The sequence below is a fragment of the Canis lupus genome, chromosome 14, assembly GCF_011100685.1.
Source record: "Canis lupus familiaris isolate Mischka breed German Shepherd chromosome 14, alternate assembly UU_Cfam_GSD_1.0, whole genome shotgun sequence".
NCBI lineage: Eukaryota > Metazoa > Chordata > Mammalia > Carnivora > Canidae > Canis > Canis lupus.
This window is the reverse complement of record NC_049235.1, coordinates 13,460,536-13,484,577: the sequence shown is the minus strand read 5'-3', so window position 1 is coordinate 13,484,577 and position 24,042 is coordinate 13,460,536. Positions and strand designations below refer to the sequence as shown.

The 24,042-nt window shown below is 36.4% G+C and overlaps 1 protein-coding gene across 1 annotated transcript in view; it reads right to left on the bottom strand.

The window, feature by feature from the left end:
- The window catches only part of CROT (carnitine O-octanoyltransferase), a 57,288-nt gene that overhangs the window by 25,619 nt on the left and 7,627 nt on the right, over nt 1–24,042 (bottom strand). The window contains 7 exon segments of the mRNA XM_038556682.1: nt 2,451–2,516; nt 2,518–2,553; nt 4,140–4,265; nt 5,221–5,314; nt 15,602–15,710; nt 22,659–22,783; nt 22,948–23,129. Coding sequence (XP_038412610.1) covers nt 2,451–2,516; nt 2,518–2,553; nt 4,140–4,265; nt 5,221–5,314; nt 15,602–15,710; nt 22,659–22,783; nt 22,948–23,129 — 738 coding nt within the window.

Genomic DNA, 24,042 nt, shown 5'->3' with positions numbered 1-24,042 from the left:
GGTGAAATATGGAAGTGTTGAATCACTATATTGTATACTGGAAACTAATATTACACTGTATGTTAACTGACTGGAATTCAAACAAAAACTGGAGAAAAAAAAAAAGACTAACTGCAAGCTATCTATATAAAAACAGTCAATGAAAGTATTAAACCAGGCAAGAGAACATGCACAGGAGGGTAAAGTGAGATGAACATTAAGGTCAGAATCAGTAGATTCTGTTAAGATGGAGGCAGTGTCGAAATATGTATGAGGAGGGTAATCGACTGCAGCAGACAGGTCAAAGAGAAATAAAGGAAAACAACAGGAAGTACTCAGCTACTTTACAAAGATTCTTTCCAGGAAATGAAGGATATAAACCAGATTGAGAAAGTCAAGAAAAATAAAAGAACTCAAGAGAAGAAAACTGAAGTAATTACAAGAAATGTTTTATCAACAATGGACTCCAAGGAAGAGGAAAGACGACAAATCTTTAAAGGGACTCAACTGCAAACTTTTACTCTGATGAGCTACTATAATAGACATCTAGTTTTATTACCTGCTCATCAACCAATTCTCCTTCTGAGATTTATTTTTTTGTAGACAACCACCGCACATCTATGGTGGTTCAAATGATATTAGTTCTACCCCCTAGATTACAAAGTTTAACATGTGACCCAGGCCAGATGAATCAGAGCACCTGACTCCTCAGAATGGGCACATGATAGGCAAAGGCCTATCAAACCACAGAGCATTATTCTCAGGACTTCTGCTGGAACTACTGGGGGTGGGAGGGAAAGCGGTGGTGTAAGCTACCCATTAGCATAGGGAACACTCATCTATGAAGGGAGCTATGAAGACATGAAATTGTGTGTTCAACAATCACGTGGGATAATCTACCTAAATACGAAGTCAAACACAGGAAAGCAGTGCCAAAAAATGGAGAGAGAAATTTCTAATAGCATTTGGACACTGGAAGTCAGTCTTACCCAAATTTAGCTGTACCCCTAGGTCAATGAATACTTTCTTAAACTAATGCCAGTATAATTTAGGTTTCCATCCCCTAAAACTGAATAAATACCAATTATATAACTATTGATCCCAGATCAATATAACAGATCTTCCTAGTATTGTACAGTCACTAAATACTTCTGGAAGTCACTAAAAACAAACATACCGCATGCTACTTTATTGGAATTATATATTTTACAAAAGGTCTTAGGATGAGATTATAATTGTATATAGCAACTTCTGACTTCCATTGGTTTTTTAAAATTTTCTTGGTTCATAGACTTCTTGAATATCCATCAGAAAATGGCAAGGTAGAGTTAATAAAGATGACACAGAAGTTTTTTCTTTTTCTTTTTTTTAAATCAAGAAGGTAAAAAATGGTAAAAAACACCAGACACTTTAACATGTAGGGTAAATAAATGTTCCAAAGATCATGTGCCACTTTAGGAGAATAGTTTAAAAATTACAGGGTAAATCTAGGAATATATTCACATACATCCCACATATATTTCTCTACACACAGAATATAAACATAATGCTGTATTTTTAAAAATAGGTTGTAATACTCAATAAGCAGGTAGGTAACAGTGGTGAAAGAGCTTCATAATTTTTTAAAAATCCGTAATTATGTGGCACCTGAGTGGCTCAGTTGGTTAAGCATCTGCTTTCGGCTCAAGTCATGATCCCAGGATTCTGGGATGGAGCCAGCATTGGGCTCCCTACTCAGCAGGGAGCCAATTCTCCCTCTGCCCCTCCCCCGATGCTCTCTCTCATTCTACCTTCTCTCTCAAATAAAACCATAAAAAATAATAATATATTTTAAAAAATAATAAATCCATGACTACATAAAATACATGCAAATTCTACTATGCAGATACAAACCATTAGCCATATTACAAATGAAAATAGGGGGGATCCCTGGATGGCTTAGCGGTTTAGTGCCTGCTTTTGGCCCAGGGCATTACCCTGGAGTCCTGGGATCGAGTCCCACGTCGGGCTCCCTGCATGGGGCCTGCTTCTCCCTCTGCCTGTGTCTCTGCCTCTCTCTCTCTGTCTCTCTCATTAATATATAAATAGAATCTTAAAAAAAAATGAAAATAACTTGTCCTATACTCTGTTTTCACTGAGAATTTGTAACTAAATCTTTTAGTATATGCCACAGAGCTATGTAAGTATTTATATAGTAAATAGCCTATTTACTATATAAATAGCCTAACCATTGTAGTCACTAAAAACAAACATACCTCATGCTACTTTATTGGAATTATATATTTTACAAAAGGTCTTAGGATGAGATTATAATTGCATATTGCAACCTCTGACTTCCATTAATTTTTTAAAATTTTCTTGGTTCATAGACTATTGTAGTTATTGCCAGCATAGCCTAACTATTGTAATTTATTGCCACTAAATTAACCTAAACAATTGAAAGGAAAAATAACTTCTGTAAGTTTACTTACATCACAACTAGAGCCAAATACTCCATTGGAAAAGGAAACCAAGTTATAAGATTTATCTCCCCAGCGTAACAGTTGGATCTCCTGTAAGAGTCTGTGCAGTTACCTAAAATAAATGCAATATTTTAAAAACAAGAAAATTTTAATATTAAAAGGTTTTCTTAAGTGTATACATACATACATAGCTAAAACGTGTTTAAGGTGTGTGTGTATATAGGTATGTGTATATGTGTGTGTGTGTGTATATATATATATACACACTATACCTATACCTATACACATATATGTTTGATGGCCACTTTTCCTCTTCAAGTAAACCAAATTTAATAAAATGGTAATTATACTCAAAAGATAATACTAATTCCAGCCCTGGGGATCCCTGGGTGGCTCAGCAGTTTAGCACCTACCTTCGGCCCAGGGCATGATCCTGGAGTCCCGGGATTGAGTCCCACATCAGGCTCCCTGCATGGAGCCTGCTTCTCCCTCTGCCTGTGTCTCTGCCTCTCTCTCTCTCTCTGTGTCTCTCATGAATAAACAAATAAAATATTTAAAAAAAATACTAATTCCAGCCCTGTCTTTAAGTATTTCTCAAAATCTCAAGAAATCCTACCAGAAAAACGCTGGTACAATACTCATGAAAGAACTTACAAAGGAAAAAACAAAGCCCTTGCAACATGAATAGTCTAAGAAGCTATGGTAAATTTAGTCATTAGAATCTAGTTATAAAGAAAATATTTCAAGAATTCAAATCCCGCAAAGCCTGTTTTTCACACAGTAGGCTCTGTTCCATTAGTGAGTCATGAAATCGATTTAGTGTATCATGGTAAACATTCATTACAAAAATAAAAGAACAAAAGAGAATATAAATATTATAATCTATCACAGATAGTAAAAGTAATTACTATTTTGTGAAACTTCTGAAGTGATGTATAAGTTTGTAACGGGTTGCAATCTAAATGCAAGTCTAATTAGATTCTACCAGTAAAAGTTCAAACAACACTACATTAGAATACATTCTTCCTCAAGAAGTTTGGTGACTCTCCTAAAAAAATTCAGCTGAAGTTATATAAAGGAAAGTTATTTCTACCTACAAGATTTTTCAATCCTGTATTATTTCTATCATCTAATATTGATGAATGAATTATGAAATAATTTAAGTGTTTTCAAAAGACTAAGAGACTTCTACAAATATGACTACTTTTTATTATTTCCCAGGAAGTATTATTACAAGGGGAAGTATAAAGTAAGGCCACATTTACTCTTAAACTCATTAAAGTATGTCTGTCAATAAAAATAAACATGAAAATAAATTACAAGAGTGCTGTAACTCTTAGGACAGACCCTACTAACTAAGGTATCACGCAAGACACACTGGTGTGAGTGACAGGAAGATTCTCATGCCACCTTTGGCATGATAAGCTCATCTAGTCCAGTGTTTTATGCAAGTTTTCTCCACATACAAACAATGGCCATACTTCTTTAAACAATGTTCAAGATATATCTAAATTACCTAAATAATGAGGCAAATTTACAAAGGATTCTTTATGTATAAGCTTTAATTTGGTACATATATATGTCAGCTAAGAAAAAATGTTAAGAGCCTGCATGTAACAAAAATCTTCTCATCTTCAGTATACACAAGAGTCTTCCAGAATAATTTGAGAGAAATACAATAGCAAGATAGTTAAGTACCTGAGAATAATTTCCTGGTGTTACATGTGGACTGCTATCCTCTATGGAATATACCAGTAAACTGCTCTGAATTTTTTCTAACATAGTCAAGTTCTCTGGATCAAGACTAATTAAATATTCGCGTGCCTAATGGATAAAGAAAGATTAAATGTTACAAATTAAATACATCCAGAAGATCTCAAAACAGTTCTTTAGAGAAAAATTTCATTAAGAAAAGTATAAACTGCTATCTGAAAATAGAGCATTGCTATGAAACATTTCATAAGCCAAAATGGTATAAAGCAAAGAAGCAATTACTATTAATTTATATGGAAAAATGTTTGAACATTTCCAGGCCCAAAAAATAACCTCCCTTAGGCTTTACTGATAAAGTAGGACACATCTTGATAAAGGATGCACAAAAAAAGTGAGATAAAGCACAGAGGCTCAGAGACACAGATGTTCAAAAGCTTGATGCTGAGAAACTGAGCATTAGCTCCTGAGGGTAGCATTGCGTACCACTCTTGCTGCTCACAGAGCATGCAGTGAAAAACAAATGCTGAACACTATTTTTGCTTTTTGCCTTTTTCATAAAAGCAAAAGTACTAGTGTAGGCCCTTTGTGAAAGTGGCATAATGTAAACTTTCAAAGTGGGGGATACCTGTACAGTTAATAATGCTATATTACATATTTGAAAATTGCTAATAGAACACATCTTAAAAGTGATCACAAGAAAGAAAATGTGTAATCATACGAGATGACTGATGTTAACAAGATTTATTGTGATCATTTTGCAATATATATATATACAAATATCTAATCATGTTGTACACCTGAAACTAATATAATGTTATGTCAATTATATCTCAATTAAAAAAAAAAAAAAAAGAGGGGCATCTGGGTGGCTTGGTTGGTTGAGTGTCCAAACCCTGATTTCAGCTCCGGTCATGACCTCAGATTCATGGGCTCAAGCACTGCCATCAAGCTCTGTGAGCAGTCTGCTTGAGATGCTCTCCTTCTCCCCTCTGCACTTCCCCCTGCTCGTACATGCCCTCTAAATAAATAAACTAATTAAATAAAGTCTTAAATGAAACTATATAACCTTAGCCCATTGAGTTCGCTCCTCACTAGTCAATGCTGCTATCCCAGGTCCATCAGGTTCACTATGGCACTTCTTGTGAATGTATGCCAATTGCCTTAGGGAAGATTAAAGAAAGTATTTAAAAAGAGCATAGGCAAGATCACTAGTTACTTTCAGTCTTTAACAGGTCATAATGTTTATCAGTACTTATATAAATCTTTTGATATATTACCCAAAGAAAGGGATTGTAATCTCAACAGCAATTGGATTTCCCACACCACATCTTTTTTTAAAAAAGAAGTATGTGGCCTATTAATGCAAATGTATTTTTGACAATAACTTAAGTAAATAAATTGGATACTTGGCTAGAATTATTTATACTTTCAAAATGTACCTGTACTTCTGGAGTCCAAGTAAATATCTCTTACATAGTAAATACTCCATACAATAGAGAACATGAAAAATATTCTGATAAATAATATTACAAATATTATGCATATCTTATCTAACTAAAAAAAATATGCATATATATTTAACATAGGAATTACTCTATATCTGATTAATACTCTTGTGTAACCTCAAAAACGGAGTTACTATAGTCAATTTAAATGTTTCGACCTTTACTGTTGTTACTTACTTATGATCTTTATATTTTAAAGACTCTATTAGATAAAAACAAATTATTTCCTCCAAAACTACTCTATTCTCCCAGTCTGATGAGTTTCATGTGTCTTTAAACATATGACAGGGAAATAACAGGGTTCTCCAATAAAGAAATACATACTCATCAGAAAAAAATCCACAGAGGCTTAGCAAAGCAACAAAAGCATAGACAACACAAAGAAAAACAGACAAGTGAGATTATATCAAACCAAAAGAGTTAACACAGTTAACAAAATTAAACAACCTGCAGAATATGAAAAGTATTTACAAGCCATATATCTGATAAGAGGTTAACATCCATAATATATAAGGAACCCCTACAACTCAATAGCAAGAAAATCCAAAAAACCTGATTAAAAAGTAGGCAATGGAACAAAGAACACATAAAAATGGCCAACAAGTAAAAGACAAAATATTCAACATGACTAATCACAGAAATATAAGTTAAAACCACAACAATCTATCACCTCACAGCTATTTGGATAGTTATTCTAAGAAAGATAAGAGGGGATGCCAGGTGGCTCAGCGGTTAGGCGCCTGCCTTCGCCCAGAGTGTCATCCTGGAGTCCCGGGATCAAGTCCCACATCAGGCTTCCTGCATGGAGCCTGCTTCTCCCTCTGCCTGTATCTCTGCCTCTCTCTCTCTCTCTCTCTCTCTCTCTGCGTGTGTGTGTGCGTGTCTCTCATGAATAAATAAATAAAATCTTAAAAAAGATAAGAAATAAGAGCTGGTGAGGATGTGGAGAAAAAAACTCTTGTGCACTGTTGGTGGCAATGTAAATTGGTGCAGATACTAAGGAAACTAGTATGCAGGATCCTCAAGACATTAAAAATAGAACTACTTTATGATCCAAGAATCCCATTCTGAGTATATATCCAAAGGAACTGAAATCAGGACTCTAAAGAGACATTTGCACCCCCATGTTCACTGTGGCATTATTCACAAAAGCCAAAAGGTAGAAGCAACATAGCTATCTGTTGACAGACGAATGGATAAACAAAATATTTTATACACACACACACAGGATGGAAAAGAATATTACACACCCTTAAAAGGAGAAGGAAATTTTCACAGCTATTTCGATGGTTATTATCAGAAAGAGAATGGGAAATTAGGAGAGCTAACCTTGTGGTGATATGTGAACAGAGATATATGGCATGACAGAGAATGCTTTTTCAAAAATGGAAAAGACATAAAATGGCATTCCAAATAGAAAGCATGAGTACATGCAAAGATTACATATAATATGAAGTGTTTTAAGAATTGTTAACACAGGGGTTTCCTAGATGGCTCAGCGGTTTAGTGCCTGCCTTCAGCCTAGGGCATAGTCCTGGAGTCCCGGGATGGAGTCCCACATAAGGCTCCCTGCATGGAGCCTGCTTCTCTCTCTGCCTATGTCTCTGCCTCTATGTGTGTCTCTCATGAATAAATAAATAAAATCTTTAAAAAAAATTGCTAACACAGAGGATGTTCCAAAATAGTAGAGGAGTAGCAGACATTAGTTTTCTTTGGTTGCAAATATTCAACTAGACAGCCATTAAATTATTCTAAAAACCTGTGAACTCAACCCAAGATCTAGAAAAGAATTGCTACAATTCTAAAATAGAAAACAACCACTTCCTGCAAGATAGAAGGTGCAGAGCAGTGAATCCAAGGTGATCTATGGGAAGATACAACACAAGGAGAGGGAGCCCCCCCCCCCCCCCAGCCAGTTACTAGAAAGTGACAGAGCAGCAGAGCAAAATCCGAACTGTCAGAGCAGCTCCCCTGAGGATGGCCCTGCCTGAAAGGCGCTCAAGTGGCGAAGCAGGTCAGAATCCTGGTGGGACAGCGTGGTCTCAGGATCTCTGGGGTCACAGGAAGACTGGGGGTTCCTGAGTGCTGCAGAGTTCCCAGGCACCCACCCAGGGAAGCCGGCTGCCATCAGCGAGCCCATAGCTGGGCTTTCAGCTTGGGCTTGCCATAAAGCATGAACCACGGCACCTTCTGGCAACTGCTCTCCAAAGCAGGGGCCCAGCAAGTGGCAGAACCACAGCGATACCTCCCGACCTGCCCCCAGGAGGAGGGGCACAGGTGCACGCCACGGGGTCCCCACGATTTACTGAATGGAACCAGGGTCACGTGCCTAAGACATAACCCCTCAGTCACAGCCTAGGCGAGCACAGAGGGTAGACGGAACCCAGGGAGACAGGACGGACTGACTGCTTTTCCCTGAGGGAGCACTGAGCAGTGGGGCCCTGAGCTTTAGGCTCCAGGGCTGGAGACTGGGAGGCCCCCGGGCTCACTCTCATCCTCTAAAGCAGTGCAGGAAGCTTTCAGGGAACAAAAGCCACAGAGAGCAATTCTGTGTGGCCCCTGGCAAGGGCGGTGCAGTTCTGCCCTGGGCAAAGATAACCTGAGAATCAGGGCAATAGGCCCCTCTCCCTGAAGACAGCAAGAACTCTGAACTAAGACCAAGTCTGGGGGATCCCTGGGTGGCACAGCGGTTTAGCGCCTGCCTTTGGCCCAGGGCACGATCCTGGAGACCCGGGATCGAATCCCACGTCAGGCACCTGGTGCATTGAGCCTGCTACTCCTTCTGCCTATGTCTCTGCCTCTCTCTCTCTCTCTCTCTCTCTCTGTGTGTGTGTGTGTGTGTGTGACTATCATAAAAAAATAAAAAATAAAAAATAAAAATAAGACCAAGTCTGGGGATCATTGACAACTGCAAAACTCCAGTGCTAGGGAAAACAGTACACAGAGTTCTCAGATTTTTCCCTGTAATTCTTTACCTTTTACATTTTAATTTTTGGTCTCTCTTTCCTTTTAAACTAAATTCTTATGTTTATCAAAAAAAAAAAAAATTCTTATGTTTATCAACTCCTTTTTTTTTAGGGGGGGTCTTTTGTAACTTTCATTTTTACGGTTACATTCTATCATTTCATATTTCATTTTATTTTTGGAGACATACGGTTTTCTTTCTTTATAATTTTGGGATGTAGTTCCTTCTAACAAACAGACCAAAATACACCCAAAATCTAGTGTATGGCGCTGTTCTCTTCATCTATCTAAATGCTGTCTTTTTTTTTTTAATTTTCATTTTTACAGTTACATTCTATCCTTTCATTGTTTTTAATTTTATTTTCATACATCGATAAGTCTTTCTTTTTTTTACAATGTTGGGATCTAGTTTTCTAACAGAACAAAATACACACAGGATCCAGTGTGTTCCTCTTTCTGCTCACCGGTCTGATTACATTCTCTTTTTTAAAAATCTTAATTATTATTATTATTTTTTGCTTTTTTTTTTTTTTTTTTGGTTTCGAGTCTCTTCTGATTTGTTTACTGTATATTTCTCCAAGGTCATTGTTGCCATTTTAATACTTTGCTCTCTCGTTGATCTATTCTTCTCTAGACAGAATGACAAGATGGAAAACCCATCTCAAAAAAGAGAACAAGAGGCAGTACTGACTGCCAGGGACCTAATCAGTGTGGATATAAATGTCAGAACTAGAGTTCAGAATAACAATTATGAAGATACTAAGTTGGGCTTGAAAACAGCAGAGAGGACGTGAGAGAATCCCTTTTTGGAGAAATAAAAGAACTACAATCTCATCAAGTCAAAAATCAAAAAGACTATTAATGAGATGCAATCAAATGGAGGCTCTAACTGTTAGGATAAATGAAGAAGAACAGAGAATCAGTGATATAAAGGACAAAATGATGGAGAATAAAGAACCTGAGAAAAAGAGAGAGAAACAACTACTGGATCACAAGGGGAGAATCTGAGAGATAACCTTGACCATAAAGCAAAAGCACATTAGAATAATTGGGGTCTCAGAAGAAGAGGAAAGAGATGAGGGGCAGAAGGTATATTGGAGCAAATTAAATCAGAGAACTTCCCTAATATGGGGAAGGAAGCAGGTGTTCAAGTCCAGGAGGCACAGAGAAACCCCTGCAAATCATTAAAACTAGGTCAGCACCTTGACGTTTAATAGTGAAGCTTGCAAATCTCAGAGCCAAAAAGAAAATCCTGAAAGCAGCTCAGGACAAGTCTATAATCTACGTAGAAACATTAGACTGGCCGCAGACCTATCCCCAGACACCTGGCAGGCCAGAAAGGACTGTCATGATATATTCAGGGTGCTAAATGAGAAAAATATGCAGCCAAGAATACTTTGTCTAGCAGGGTTGTCATTCAAAATAGAAGGAGAGAGAAAGGGCTTCCAGGACCAACAGAATCTAAGAGAGTTTGTGATCATGATACTAGCCCTGCAAGACACATTAAAGGGGATCCCTTAAGTGATCCCAAGAGAGCCCAAACCAACACAGATCAGAAAGGAACAGAGACAATCCACAGAAACAGTGACTTTACAGGCAATCCAATTCTCTAAATTTCTCCTCTCGATTGTTACTCTGAATGTAAGTGGGCTCAATGCCCCAGTCAAAAGACACAGCGTATCAGATTAGATTAACAAGCAAGACCCATCAATATGCTGTCTGTAAGAGACTCATTTTAGACCCAAAGATACCTCCAGGTGGAAAATGAGGGCATGGCAAACCATTTGTTATGCTAATTGGCATCAAAAGAACACTGGGGTGGCAGTCCTTATATCAGACAGATTACATTTTAAACCAAAGACAGTAATAAGAGATCATACTTAAAGGTCTATCCAGCAAGAAGATCTAACAATTGTAAATATGTATGCCCCTAACATGGGAGCAGCCAATTAAATAAACCAACTAAAAACAAAACTCAACACATCGACAATAATACAACAATAGTAGGAGACCTTAACACCCCACTCACTGCAATAGTAGACTTAACACCCCACTCTTCATCTAAGCAGAAGATCAACAAGGAAATAAGGGCTTTGAATGATGCACTGGACCAGATGGACCTCACAGATATATTCAGAGCATTCCATCCAAAAGCAACAGAATACACGTTTTTCACAAGTGCACATGGAACATTCTCGAGAACAGATCACATACTGGGTCACAAATCAGGTCTCAACTGGTACCAAAAGACTAGGCTCATTCCCTGCATGTTTTCAGACCACAATGCTTTGAAACTGGAACTCAATCACAATAGGAAATTTGGAAAGAACTCAAATACATGGAGGCTAAAGAGCATCCTACCAATGAATGAATGGGTCAATCAGGAAATTAAGGAAAAATTTTAAAAATTCATGGAAACAAATGAAAATGAAAACAGAACTCTTCCAAACTCTTGGGATGCAGCGAAGGCAGTCCTCAGAGGGGAGTCTATAGCAATACAAGCCTTTCTCAAGAAACAAGAAAGATCACAATACATAACCTAACCTTACACCTAAAGGAGCTGGAGAAAGAACAGCACTTAAGGACTAAACCCAGCAGAAGAAGAGAATTACTAACAATTAGAGTAGAAATCAATGAAACAGAAACCAAAAGAACAGTAGAACAGATCAATGAACCAGGAGCTGGTTCTTTCAAAGAATTAATAAGATCGACAAACTCCTGACCAGACTTATCAAAAAGAAAAAAAACTCAAATAAATAAAATTGTGAATAAAAGAAGAGCGATCACAACCAATACCTAGAAATACAATTATAAGAACATATTATGAGAAACTATATGCCAACAAATTAGGCAATACGGAAGAAATGGATACATTCCTGCAAACTTATAAACTACGAAAACTGAAACAGGAAGAAATAAAAAACCTGAACAGACCCACCACCAGCAAGGAAATTGAAGCAGTCAACAAAATTCTCCTGACAAACAAGAGTTAAGAACCTGATGGCTTCACAGAGGAATTCTACCAAACTTTAATAAGAATTAGTACCCATTTTCTGCAGCTGTTTCAAAAAATAGAAATGGAAGGAAGACTCCCAAACTCTATGAGGCTAGCATTACCTTGATTCCAAAACCAGACAAAGACCCCATCAAAAAGGAAGATTGCAGACCAATATCCCTGATGAATATGGATGCAAAAATTCTCATGAAGATACTAGCCAAGAGAACCCAACAGTATATTAAAAGCACCGTTCACCACGACCAAGTAGGAGTTACTCCTGGGCTGTAAGGGTGGTTCAACATCTGCAGATCAATCAATGTGATACATTACATTAATAAAAGAAAGGACAAGAAGCATAGGATCCTCTCAATAGATGCAGAAAAAGCATTTGACCAAGTAGAGAATTCTCTCTTGATTACAACTCTCCACAGAGTAGGGACAGAGGGAATATATCTCAACATCATAAAAGCCATCTACAAAAAGCACACAGCGAATATGATTCTCAATGAGGAAAAACTGAGAGCTTTTCCCCTAAGGTCTGGAAAAGGAAAGAGATGTCCAGTCTCACCACTGTTGTTCCACACAGTACTAGAAGTCCTAACCTCAGCAATCAGACAACAAAAAGAAATAAAAGGCATCCAAACTGGCAAAGAAGTCAAACTCTCACTCTTCACAGAAACATGATACTCTATTTGGAAAATCTAAAAGACTCCATCCCAAAATTGCTAGAACTCATACAGGAATGCAGCAAAGTGGCAGGATATAAAAATCAATGCACAGAAATCAGTTGCATTTCTATACACTAAAAATGAGACTGAAGAGAGAAAAACTAAGGAGCCGAACCCCTTTCTCTTGTTCTTGTAGATGTTATATGTAGAAGTCACAATATCCATTTAATTGCCGACTCATGCAGATTATCTTGGCAGGATTAATCATATTTTAAAAATTCTTTGGAAAGGAAAGCTTAAGACTGATTTTTCTTACTCCTTGAAGCTGATGAGGCATAGATTGGTAAGTTCCTTGTTGCTCTTCTCAAAATTTCTTGTTGTCTTTCTTGGCTGAATTCCTTTTCATAACCCTCCTTTTCAGAATTGAATGAGTAGAATGCTGTGAAGGGGGATCCCAAAGCCATAAGATACTTAGGAAACAACCTAATGAAATAGGCAAAGGATCAGCACTCAGAAAACTAGAACAATCATGAAAGAAATTGAGGCAGACACAAAGAAATGGAAAAATGTTCCATGCTCATGGACTGGAAGAACAAATGTTAAAATGTCTATGCTACCTAGAGTAATTTATACCTTCAATGCAATCTCTGTCAAAATACCATGGACTTTCTTCAGAGTTGGAACAAAAAACCCTAAGATCTGTATGGAACTAGAAAAGACTCCAAGTAGCCAAACAAACATTAAAAAAGAAAACCAAAGCTGGTAGCATCACAATTCTGGACTTCAAGTTCTATTATAAATTTGTAATCATCAAGAGAGTGGGGTACTGGCACAAAAATAGACCCACAGGTCAATGGAACAGAATAGAGAACCCAGAAGTGGACCCTCAATTCTATGGTCAACTAATCTTCAACAAAGCAGAAAAGACTATCCAATGGAAAAAAGACCATCTCTTCAACAAAGGGTGTTGGGAACACTGGACAGCCACATGCCGAAGAATGAAACTGGACCATTTTTTTACACCATACACAAAAATAGAGCCAAATTGGACGAAAGACCTAAATGTGAGACAGGAATCCATCAAAATGCTAGAGAAGAACACAGGCAACAACCTCTGTGACCTTGCTAGACACATCTCCAAAGGCAAGGGAAATAAAGGCAAAAATGAACTACGGGGACTTCATCAAGATAAAAGGCTTTTGCACAGCAAAGGAAACAGCCAACAAAACTAAAGGCAAACTACAGAATGGGAGAAGATATTTGCAAATGTCTTATCAGACATATTTGCAAAAGGCTGGTATCCAAAATCTATCAAGAACTAATCAAACTCAACATCCAATGAACAAACAATCCCACCTTGAAATGGACAGAAGACACAAACAGGCATTTCTCATAAAAAGACGTACAAATGGCCAAAAGACACAGGAAAAAATGCTCTACATCACTCGGCATCAGGGAAACACAAATCAAAACCACAATGAGATACCACTACTTTATAGTCAGAATGGCTAAAATGAACAAGTTAGGGAATGACAAATGCTGGTGAGGAGGAGGAGAAAGGGAACTCTCTTACACTGTTGGTGGGAATGCAAGCTGGTACAGCTAAGTCTGGTAAACTGTCTGGAGGTTCCTCAAAAAGTTGAAAATAGAGCTATTCTATTACCCAGTATTGCACTGCTAGGTATTTACCCCAAAGATATAAATGGAGTGCTCTGAAGGGAAGGGGCACCTGCACTCCAATGTTTAGAGCAGCTATGTCCACAATAGCCAAACTATGGAAAGAACCAAGATGTCCATCAGCAGATAAATAGATAAATAAGATGTGGTGTGTATGTATGTATGTATGTATGTATGTATGTATGTGTGTGTGTATGTGTGTGTGTATATGTATATATATACACACACATATAATGGAATACTACCCAGACATCAAAAAAATGAATCCTGCTATTTGCAAGAACATGGATGGAACCAGAGGATATTATGCTAAGTGAAATAAGTCCATCAGAGAAAGACAATTACCATATGATCTCAGGCATATGTGGAATTTAAGAAACAAAACACAGGATCATGGGGGAAGCAAGGCAAAAATAAAACAAGATGAAATCAAAGAGGGAAACATAAGAGGATCATAGGAATCATAGGAAACTGAGGATTGCTGGAGAGGAGGAAGGTGTGGTGATGGGGTAACTGAGTGATGGCCATTAAAGGAGGGCATGTGATATAATGAACATTGGGTATTATATAAGACTAATGAATCACTGAACTCTACCTCTGAAACTAATAATATACTATATTAATTAATTGAATTTAAATTAAAAATATATTGAAAAATAAAACCTTGTTCACACCCTCAAAAAATAAGTTTTAAACTAAGGAAACCAGTTTTATAAATGAAATATTAGGTAATGATTGAAATTATGATGAAATTATATACATTTGAAATATTTCCTTTTTTGTGTAGCTCTACATAGGAAATTATAACACCATATTTTATCTGTCTGATGCAGCATTTGTCAATCTTTTGACTTTTTCAAGAAAAATGAAGGAAGTTTAAGTTGCATAATGGGAGACAAATGTAAGATCTCTTTCCTGCTACTGTCATACACTTTTATTTCTATTTTTATGAATGAATAAAACATTAAATGAGATATTGTTGAAATTGGTTTGCCTTTAAGCAGCTGAGGTAACACTAAATAAGTTACTGCCATACTGTAAAAAAAAAAAAAAAATGAATTGCTATCACAGAAATGGGATAGGAATAGAAGATGCACAAGGAGGAAGAGCCAGACACAAGGCTAAAAAGACAGGCAAAGGTCAAATTTAGACCACTGCTAAGGAACTGGGACTTTATTCTAGACCACAAAGAACCATTTAAGAACTTTAACCAAAGGTGAAATAACCATCAAATTTAAATTTTAAATCCATAGACTGATAGTCACAGGTTATGTATTTAACTATATACTAGGTATAAAAAAAATACTTTTTTACAAATTTTTATGTGCATATAAATTCATTACAACAGATATGGTAGTATAGAATATATCAAACTAGTAAAAGTGATTAATTCTGGGGCAAAAAATGGAAATGATAATATTTGCAATTATTTTTCCTTTTCTAATATACATCTAGTACAAATAAAAATTAATTCAGACTAAAAATAAAATAATAGATTTTTTTTTAAATCAGCACACATAAAATTCTTATTTTTTAGCTTGTTATCATCTTATAAACAGGCAATTCTAAACATTTATTTTTTTTAACTCATGCAGAAGTTTAACACCTCAAGACTCAAGAAAGTAGTTTGAAAACCTGTAAATCTCTGGTGGGGTGATCAAACATCCTTCCTGTATTGTATCAAAGACAAAAACTCGGCCACGACAAAGCACTGTAAGGTGAGTTGGAGAATGTCCTTCGCTCTCTGGAAAAAGAAACAAAAACACAAACTAAATCTCTCAAAGTTAAACAAGAGTAAAACTGCATAATTACATCCAATAGAAGAAAATAATCCTTGCCCCAATACTTCATATACTCATCAAACATATATCAATAATAAGGTGAAGGACTTTCAATCATGATATAAATATACACTCTTGAAAATGTCCATGTGAAACATCCAAAAATCTGTGGAGTTTCAAGGATTTGTACACCTTGGGATTTGTACACCTTGGGATTTGTATAAATCCCAAACTACTGCAAGGCTTTCTAGTTTATTCATGGATAGGAATGACAAGGGAAAAAGGTAGCAAGGTATCCTGGAGAAGAACTCTTTGGGTTTATTTCAATGTTGATTGCTCACCAGATAATTGCAGTATTAACTAGCTATGATTTCTAAATAAAATAGTTTTCAGTTGAGAAAGGGCATTGTTTGCCTGAGTAGTAAGGAGAATGCCTTTTGCCAAATCTAGCTTTACTTAAGGTTCTAATGATACCTGAAAAGCCACTGATAACTGATTCTATGATTCTTTGGGCATGCCTTAACTCCCTAAAAACTACTTCTGTGCTGTAAATCTCAGACTATTCTGATTTAGCCTAATTTTTCACTTATTATTCCCTTTAACACAGGGCTTCTTATATGATCCCTGCACTTATCCCTTCCATCTAAATAAAAAAAAAAAGACAGAGAAGACATATACTACCAATGGAAGGAAATTTACTGGTTGATATTATGTACAAGGAACTGTAGTAAATGTTTCATACACATTATCTCATGGAATCCATCAACTATCAAGGAAACACTATCTCCTGATAGCACTTTTTTTCTCTTATATCCTATTTCCTCAAGTCCTAGTAGGTGAGGTATGTATTTTCCTTGTTCTTCATGGCTATTTCCAAAATATTTCTTCCCTCTTCTCCTTCAAAAACCGCTGTATCTTTCTACATTTAATACTATATCCTTTTTGCTGTCATTTACTGACCACATCCTATTCAAAATCTAGGGCTGGAAAAGAAAAAAGAAAGTAAGACTGATGACAAAATAATCAACAGATGTTGGAAAGGTGGCATGACAGAAGGGCATTACCTCAGGATGGGCCTATGTGGGGATATTTTAACACAAGGCTAAATGCAGTTAAGGAGTAAACCATAGAAATATCTTCAGGAAGAGAGTTTTAGGCAGAGGAAACAGCAAGTGCCAAGGCATTAGGACAAAATGAGATAGTTTGCTTTAAAAAAAAAAAAAAAAGTACACTCATAGTAGAGACAGAAAAGGTTAGAATGGTAGACAAGCTTGGGCCAGTCTATACTGGCCACAGAAAGCATTTTCAATTTTAAATACGATGGGAAGGAAGCCTATGGAGGGTTTTAAGCAGGAGATTAATAATGCAATCTCATTAGTACTTTAAAAAGGTCACTCACACTGCTATATGGAGAAGAGATCATAAAAGAGAAGAGAATATACAGCAAGATCAGTTGGGAAGTAACTAAAGTAGTCCAGGTCAGAATGCTCTAAATGAAAAGTGACAGTGGCTTTAACTGCGGTGTGACACTTGAAGGAGACAAGAGGTCAATTTTTTTTTTTTTAAGATGAGAGATAATACAGGTCCCACAGAGGTGGGACCCAGTGCACCATACAGATGAGCTATCTTTACGAGTCAGAGCAGTTCATCCGTTTAAACAAGGGAAGACAAAGTATATGAACATACAACAATGTCTTGCAAGGAGGTTGCAGGATGAGAAAATATTTGAATGAGTATGTTTTCTATGACTGTTGTAACAAATTACCACTAACAACACAAATTTATTATCTTACAGGTCTGGGGACCAGAAGTCTGAAATGCATCTCAGTGGGCTAAAATTAAAGTGTCAACATGGCTGTGTTCCTTCTAGAATCTCTAAGTGGGAATCAATGTCCTTTGCTTTCCCAGCTTCTAGAAGCTGCCCACATTCCTGGATTCAGGGCTTTCTTCCTCCATTTCAAAGCCATCAACGGAGGATCACAACTTTTTATCAATTTGCTGCCATCAATTTAGTTTTCTCTTCTGCCTCTCTTTTCACTTAAAAGAACTCTTGTGATTCCTTTGTACCCACTTGAATAATCCAGAATAATCTTCCATGTCTAGGTCAACTGATTAATGACCTTAATTTCATCTGCAACCTTAACTCCCCTTTACCACGTAACCTAATACATTCAACAGGTTCCAAGGATTAGGAAACAACCATCTCTGGGGAGCTGGGGAGGCATTATTTTGCCTAACAGGCTAGTAAATTTAATGATGGAAAGAGCTTTACATTTGATGAGAATAAGAGTTCATTAGCTGAGACTAAGGAAGGAGAAAGGTATGAAACAGTCTCCCTGGAAGGGAGAGAATAACCTGACAAAATAATATGACAAAGTCATGCTATGGATCCACTTGAGGTTTGTGAAGATTAAATGAGGTTTTCTGGTTTTCTCAGGCCAAGTAAATTGCTAGGGTAGGTATCTTTAATGTGTTGAGGTAAGACAGAAGATTAAAATTTAACAGTAATGAGGTGTGGGTAGAGTCGTGAGGGAGTCAATGGGCAAAAGTTTGAATGTGTATGCAAAGGAGGGATTACAGTGGAGAAGGACAGAGGTACAGACTGAGGGTAGAGGAATTGTGAAGAATTGTGAACTGTAGCATAACTCAATTTAAGTCACAATGTGGTCAAAGAAATATCTAAGGTAGACTTCAAAAGGAAATGAGTTGTGAAGAAAAGGTAGAGATCAGAGTGAGATGCTTATAATTTCTATGTCAGAGGAGATGAGAGTTTCTTATTAACAAGTTCTAATGCATGAGCGCAAGAGTGTGTGCTTGAGGAGGTACGGAGGTACAGATTACTAGAGGGAAAAAGTGAAGGAAAGGAGAGGTCACGGATCATCTACAACTGGAAGCTAAAGTCATCAACAGTGTGAATGAGGTAGTAATGGAAAGAAGGATAGTGGGACTGATGATAAAGCAATGGGGGGGGATACTAAATCCTACCTCTGAAACTAATAATACAGTATATGTTAATTAAATTGAATTTAAATTAAAAAATTTTTTACAAAGTAAAGGTCACTACCACAACGACAAGCAGTGGTGACATAACCTGATAGCTTTCCTTCTTTTAAGAGCTCAAACTCTAACAAAGAAGGAAAAGGGACAAGGGCGACCGGAAATAAAAAGGACACCAATATCTCTTACATACTATCTAGTACCAAAGCATGAGAAAAAATATACCCACCTGAGATGGTTATAGGGAATGCAGTAAGCTCAAAGAATAACCAAGTTCAGCAACAGTACCGTTCAGAAGGAAACAGGTACTTTCAAAGAAAAGGTTGAAGATATAAAGGGTTTTGCTGACCATGAGCTCCAGAAAGTACATTAGAAGACACTGGGAAAGGGAGGGAGGGTGGATCACATTTGTAGGAAACTTGGATCAAATCAAGCTATGCACAAATCCCTGAACCCAGATGTTAACAGACTACCTGAGAGGTTTGAACTGCTTGAGCAAAATGAGGTAAACAGGGTAAAAGAAATGACTGAATTAGCCTTAATAGTTTCTTAAGGGGTAAGTAAAAATAAAAATAGTTCTAACTATTGCACCTCCTTAATGACACTATCCTCTTAGCCATAACAGCTTACATGCTCCCTTCACATGGATAATCTCTTCGATTTTCTCTGTATCAAAGATAGATTCCATGGCCCAGCATTTTAATTTCTTTCCTGTAAAGCCCTTAAATTCTTCACTCTCTCCCTCTCCATCTGATTGCTGCTGAAGGAAAAAAACACAACATTACCATCTAATCTCACTTTAAATTCATAAACAAACCGTTTCAAATGGGCACTGAACACTGATCAGCTACCCTACATTCCCATAATACATTTGCTTCTCCCACTTTCCAAAATGACTATCTTCTATTTTTTTTTAAAGATTTTATTTATTTTTAAAGAGAGGGAGAGAGAGAGACCTGAGGGAGAGGCAGAGGGAGAGAGAGAACACCAAGCAGCTTCCATGCTGAGTGCAGAGCCAAACATGGGGCTCCATCCTATAACCCTGAGATGATGACCTGAGTGGAAACCAAGAGTCAGACACGTAATCAACTGAGCCACCCAGGCACCCTCCCAAAATGCCTAGTATTTTAAACCTTCCCCTTTCTTCTCAAATTTTTTACCCACCTAATGACCTCAGTTTTCATTTCACCAAGGAAAACACAAGGCATACATAGACCTCCTCATCTTCCCACAACAAAACTGGCCAATCTGTTTGCAGCTAGATGCACACTTTTTGCATTCCTTCTCATCGTTGCTCCCAAAGACCAATTCTACTCTTGACCCTCTCGGCTCTTATCTTTTCAATGACTTTGGCTTTTCAATGACTTTTCAATGACTTCATTCTTTTCCCTGCTTTCTTTCTCTCCTATGTCATTCCTAGTTTATAATATCACTAATTTTTTTTTAAAATAACTGAATATCTCCCACTGCACATGAAAACTTTGTGTAAGCTTTATTTATCAGTACTTATTTGGTTTGCTTTCATTTTCTCCAGTTGAGCTCCCTTACCCAACTTCCGCTAAGACTGCTCTTGTCAGGGAAGATTCTGTCCCCATTATGTCAATAAATACAATGGTCACTCAATTTGTAACTCATCTGGCCTCTGGAGCATTCGATACACTTCCTTCTCTTGGCTTCTGGGAGGCCACTGCCCCTTTCTTTCTTCCCATCTGGGTTTTTTTTTTTTTTTTTTTTTGCTGTGTTCTCCTCTTCAGACTACCAAATACCCTATTTAATTGTGGTAATAATCAGTACTGCTTCTCCTGATAATCTTCACCTATATGTGTTACAAAAGTAACTTTAGCCACTCTTGTGGCCTTAAAAATGTTTTCGATGCCTACTAATGGTGATTCCTAAATCTTTACATGTAGTACTGAAATCTCTCCCGAACTCCAAACTTTGTATCTAACTACCTACTTGCATTTCCACTTTGATGTCTAAAAGGCATCTTAAATTCACCATGGCCTCAGGGACCTCCTAATTTCCTCCCTAAATATTTCCTCCCAAATTTTCCCCTCATGAAACAACACACCTATCTTATCCCATTACTCAAGCCAAATATCCTGAAGTCATCTCTGATTCCCCCTTTTCTCTCACATCTCACAACCAATCTATAAATAATTCTACTAAACTCAAATCCAAAATATACCCAGAATCTAACAACTTTTTACCAGCAACATGCTATCACCCTAGTTACAAGTCATTATTATGGCTCTCTTGGACTACTAAAACAATTTTCTAACTGATCTCCCCGCTTCTACTCTGATCTGTTTTCTAAAAATCTTATTCCTCAAACAGTGGTAGAATCATCTTTTGAAAACACAAATCTGATCACGTCACTTTCTTTCTCAAAACTATCTATTCACATTTTAAAAGCCAAAAACCTTAGTTGGCTTCCAAAGTACTATACAATCCAGCCTCTAATCAACACTCTAATTGTCCCCTCTGCCTCCTGCTTACTCTGCCCCATCCATATTCCCCTTTGAACATTCCAAGTTTATTCATGCCTACAGGATTCCTTCCTCAACACATGAAACAAAAAACTGAACTAGACAAAAACAAAAAGCAAAACAACTGCTGGATCATCATATCATTCAGATCCTTAGAAAGGCTTTCTCTGATTACCTACTCTAAAATAGCCACCCAGTTACTCATGTTATTTGAATTCTCTATATAGTATTTATCACTAACTGTTATTTTTTTGTTTAGTTATTCCCTCAGCTTTATCCCTATCTACACCTCTTAAGACACTTCACATGGTCTTAAGTATAAGAATATACTAGCCATGACAGCTTAAAGGACTACATTAAGAGACACGTTATTAATGAATCTGCATTTTACACATTACAACTTAAAGGATTACCTTATCTAAGGACCTATGAAGTGATAAAGATTGAACTGAAAACCAAGTCTACTGATATTAGACCCTGATAGGCATATTTCTCTCTTTGCTACTGCTATTCTCCGTTTTCTTCCTGCTCATCTTTTCTATTCATATTTGGGCATTTAGCAAACTTTATGCCATAAATACCCACATCCTTCACTTGTAACATCAAGATAAATATGAGTGAGCTTGAGGACACTAAATATCTCAAACATCTAATGAGGTTTATGAAGAGGAGTTGAGTTCTACTGAAAGTAAACTCATTCTTCCCACACTACAAGCCAAAATTGGTTGTAGAAATTTTACTTTTAAATGAAATTTCAGGTAAGAAAAATATCCTTTCATAATTACATTTCACAGTAACTATAAACTATATTATTAAAATTCTAAAAAGAAAAAGATCCTGAAACAACTGGAAACCAGCACTTAAAACAGAATTTTCCATTTCAAGATACGCTGGTACACCAAGCAGAATTGGCCATTAAACTGGCAGTAGAAACAAACACTTTGATTAGTCTATCTGAACTCATATGTCTTCAAGAAGACTGATACCAGGCTCTCACCTTAGACTGCTCAAGGTGGAAGGGAGGGCATACTCACAAAGAAAAATGGGGCATGATAAACACAGACAAGCATAATCAAAGGGAGAATTCAAATATGAAGAGGTCAGAGACAGATCCAAATCATATGCTCCAGATTTCCTAATACTGATTAATTAATTAACTAATTAATTTAAACCCTCAAATGACACAACTTAGGCTTCAGGTTTTATATATAACAATATAAGGTACAGTTTATAAAATCCATTCCCATAAATTATTTCTGACAAATCACAATGACTAAAAGGTTCACAGAAAGCCTCTGATTAGTCAAAATCCAGTAAAGAAATATTTGAAATAGTATGTTCCATAGTGGCATAGTAGAAACTGCAGCAAAACCACCCAAATCCCAATGCCTTTATCAGAAAAAAGCACTCATGTTTTCCACTTACCAGTCCTAAAATAACTTTTAATTGAATCTCTAGAAATCCCTGGAATCCTGCAGGTAGAAAATAGCATTCGGAACTGATTCATATCTAGAGGAATATTTCCACTTTTATCAACTGGTACTTTTTCTCTATTAAAACAAACAAAAAGTATTTTGATCAACAAGTCATTATAAAACTTATAAACCAAGTAGTCACAACTGTAGTATACTCAAACAAGTAAATAAGTTTTCTCAACATTTTGCCACCTGAAACTTAGGTAAATCTGTTACAAAATTCACACAACTGTCCTTACTTTCTTAGTAGCTGCCAGTAGTTCAAGTTATGCCAAAGATATATACTTCCTCTTTCCAAATGAGTGCCTTCCTTCGGAGGCCAGTAGTGTTCAAAGTAAAGTCCAGGACCAGCAAAATTGACATTTAGTTGTGATGGTAAACGAACATTCAGATAGGCAAAATTCAGCCACCATTCTTCCAGCTAAAAGAAATTAAGAACATCAACCTAATGAAACTTGAATGCGTAACTGCAGGAAGAAAAAAAAAAGCTGTTATTTGTTCTTTTCTCTTTACTGCTAACACTTAACATGTTTTCTTACCCATATCCAATTGTACACGGGCAACAGATTTTATTATAATTAATTTTACCTCAGTAAGTTTGTTTTAAAAACAAAAAAATAAAACATTTTCTTGTTTTAAAATCAACTTATATTTTGAGAAATGCTTTTGTGATCATTTCTTTCTTTTGAAATTGTAGGATCTCAATACTATTCAGTTTAACTACATTACCAAAAACAGGCAACAAGAAAGCACTGAAAAGGCATCTTTTCAGACAAAAAATTGGAGTCACAAATACCAAAGTACTTAGGTCTGCTTTCTCAGAGCACCTAGGTACAATAAATGTAAAACAAACCCTCACTTCGTTGTAAAAAATATTAGGGCATTTGCAATTTTCCTTTTCCAAGCGAAAACTAAAATACTAAATCAGAAATATAAAACCTTTTCAGTACACTTAAAACTAATTTAGATTTTTCACAGACAGTGCTGTGTCCCTCTTTCACAATATGCAATTGAATTTCAAGCATAAGTAAGCAGATCTCATCAAATTATCTGGAGTTATTTTTTAAGAAACTGATGTTATAAACTATAATCAATTATTCAGAAAAAAGAAATAAGCAAAAAGGATACAGACTTCTTTACCTTTACCCTGATTTAATTAAAAAATCACTCAAGATTGAGAATAAAAGAATCTGGAAGTATAAAATTTTATTATTCCATTATAGGTATCAATGACTAATGAAAAGATCAGCTTACTTTTTATTTCTAAAACTTAAAGATAATTACAATCATTATTTCTAGATTAAAGCAATGTTTTTTAAATATGAAAACTTACC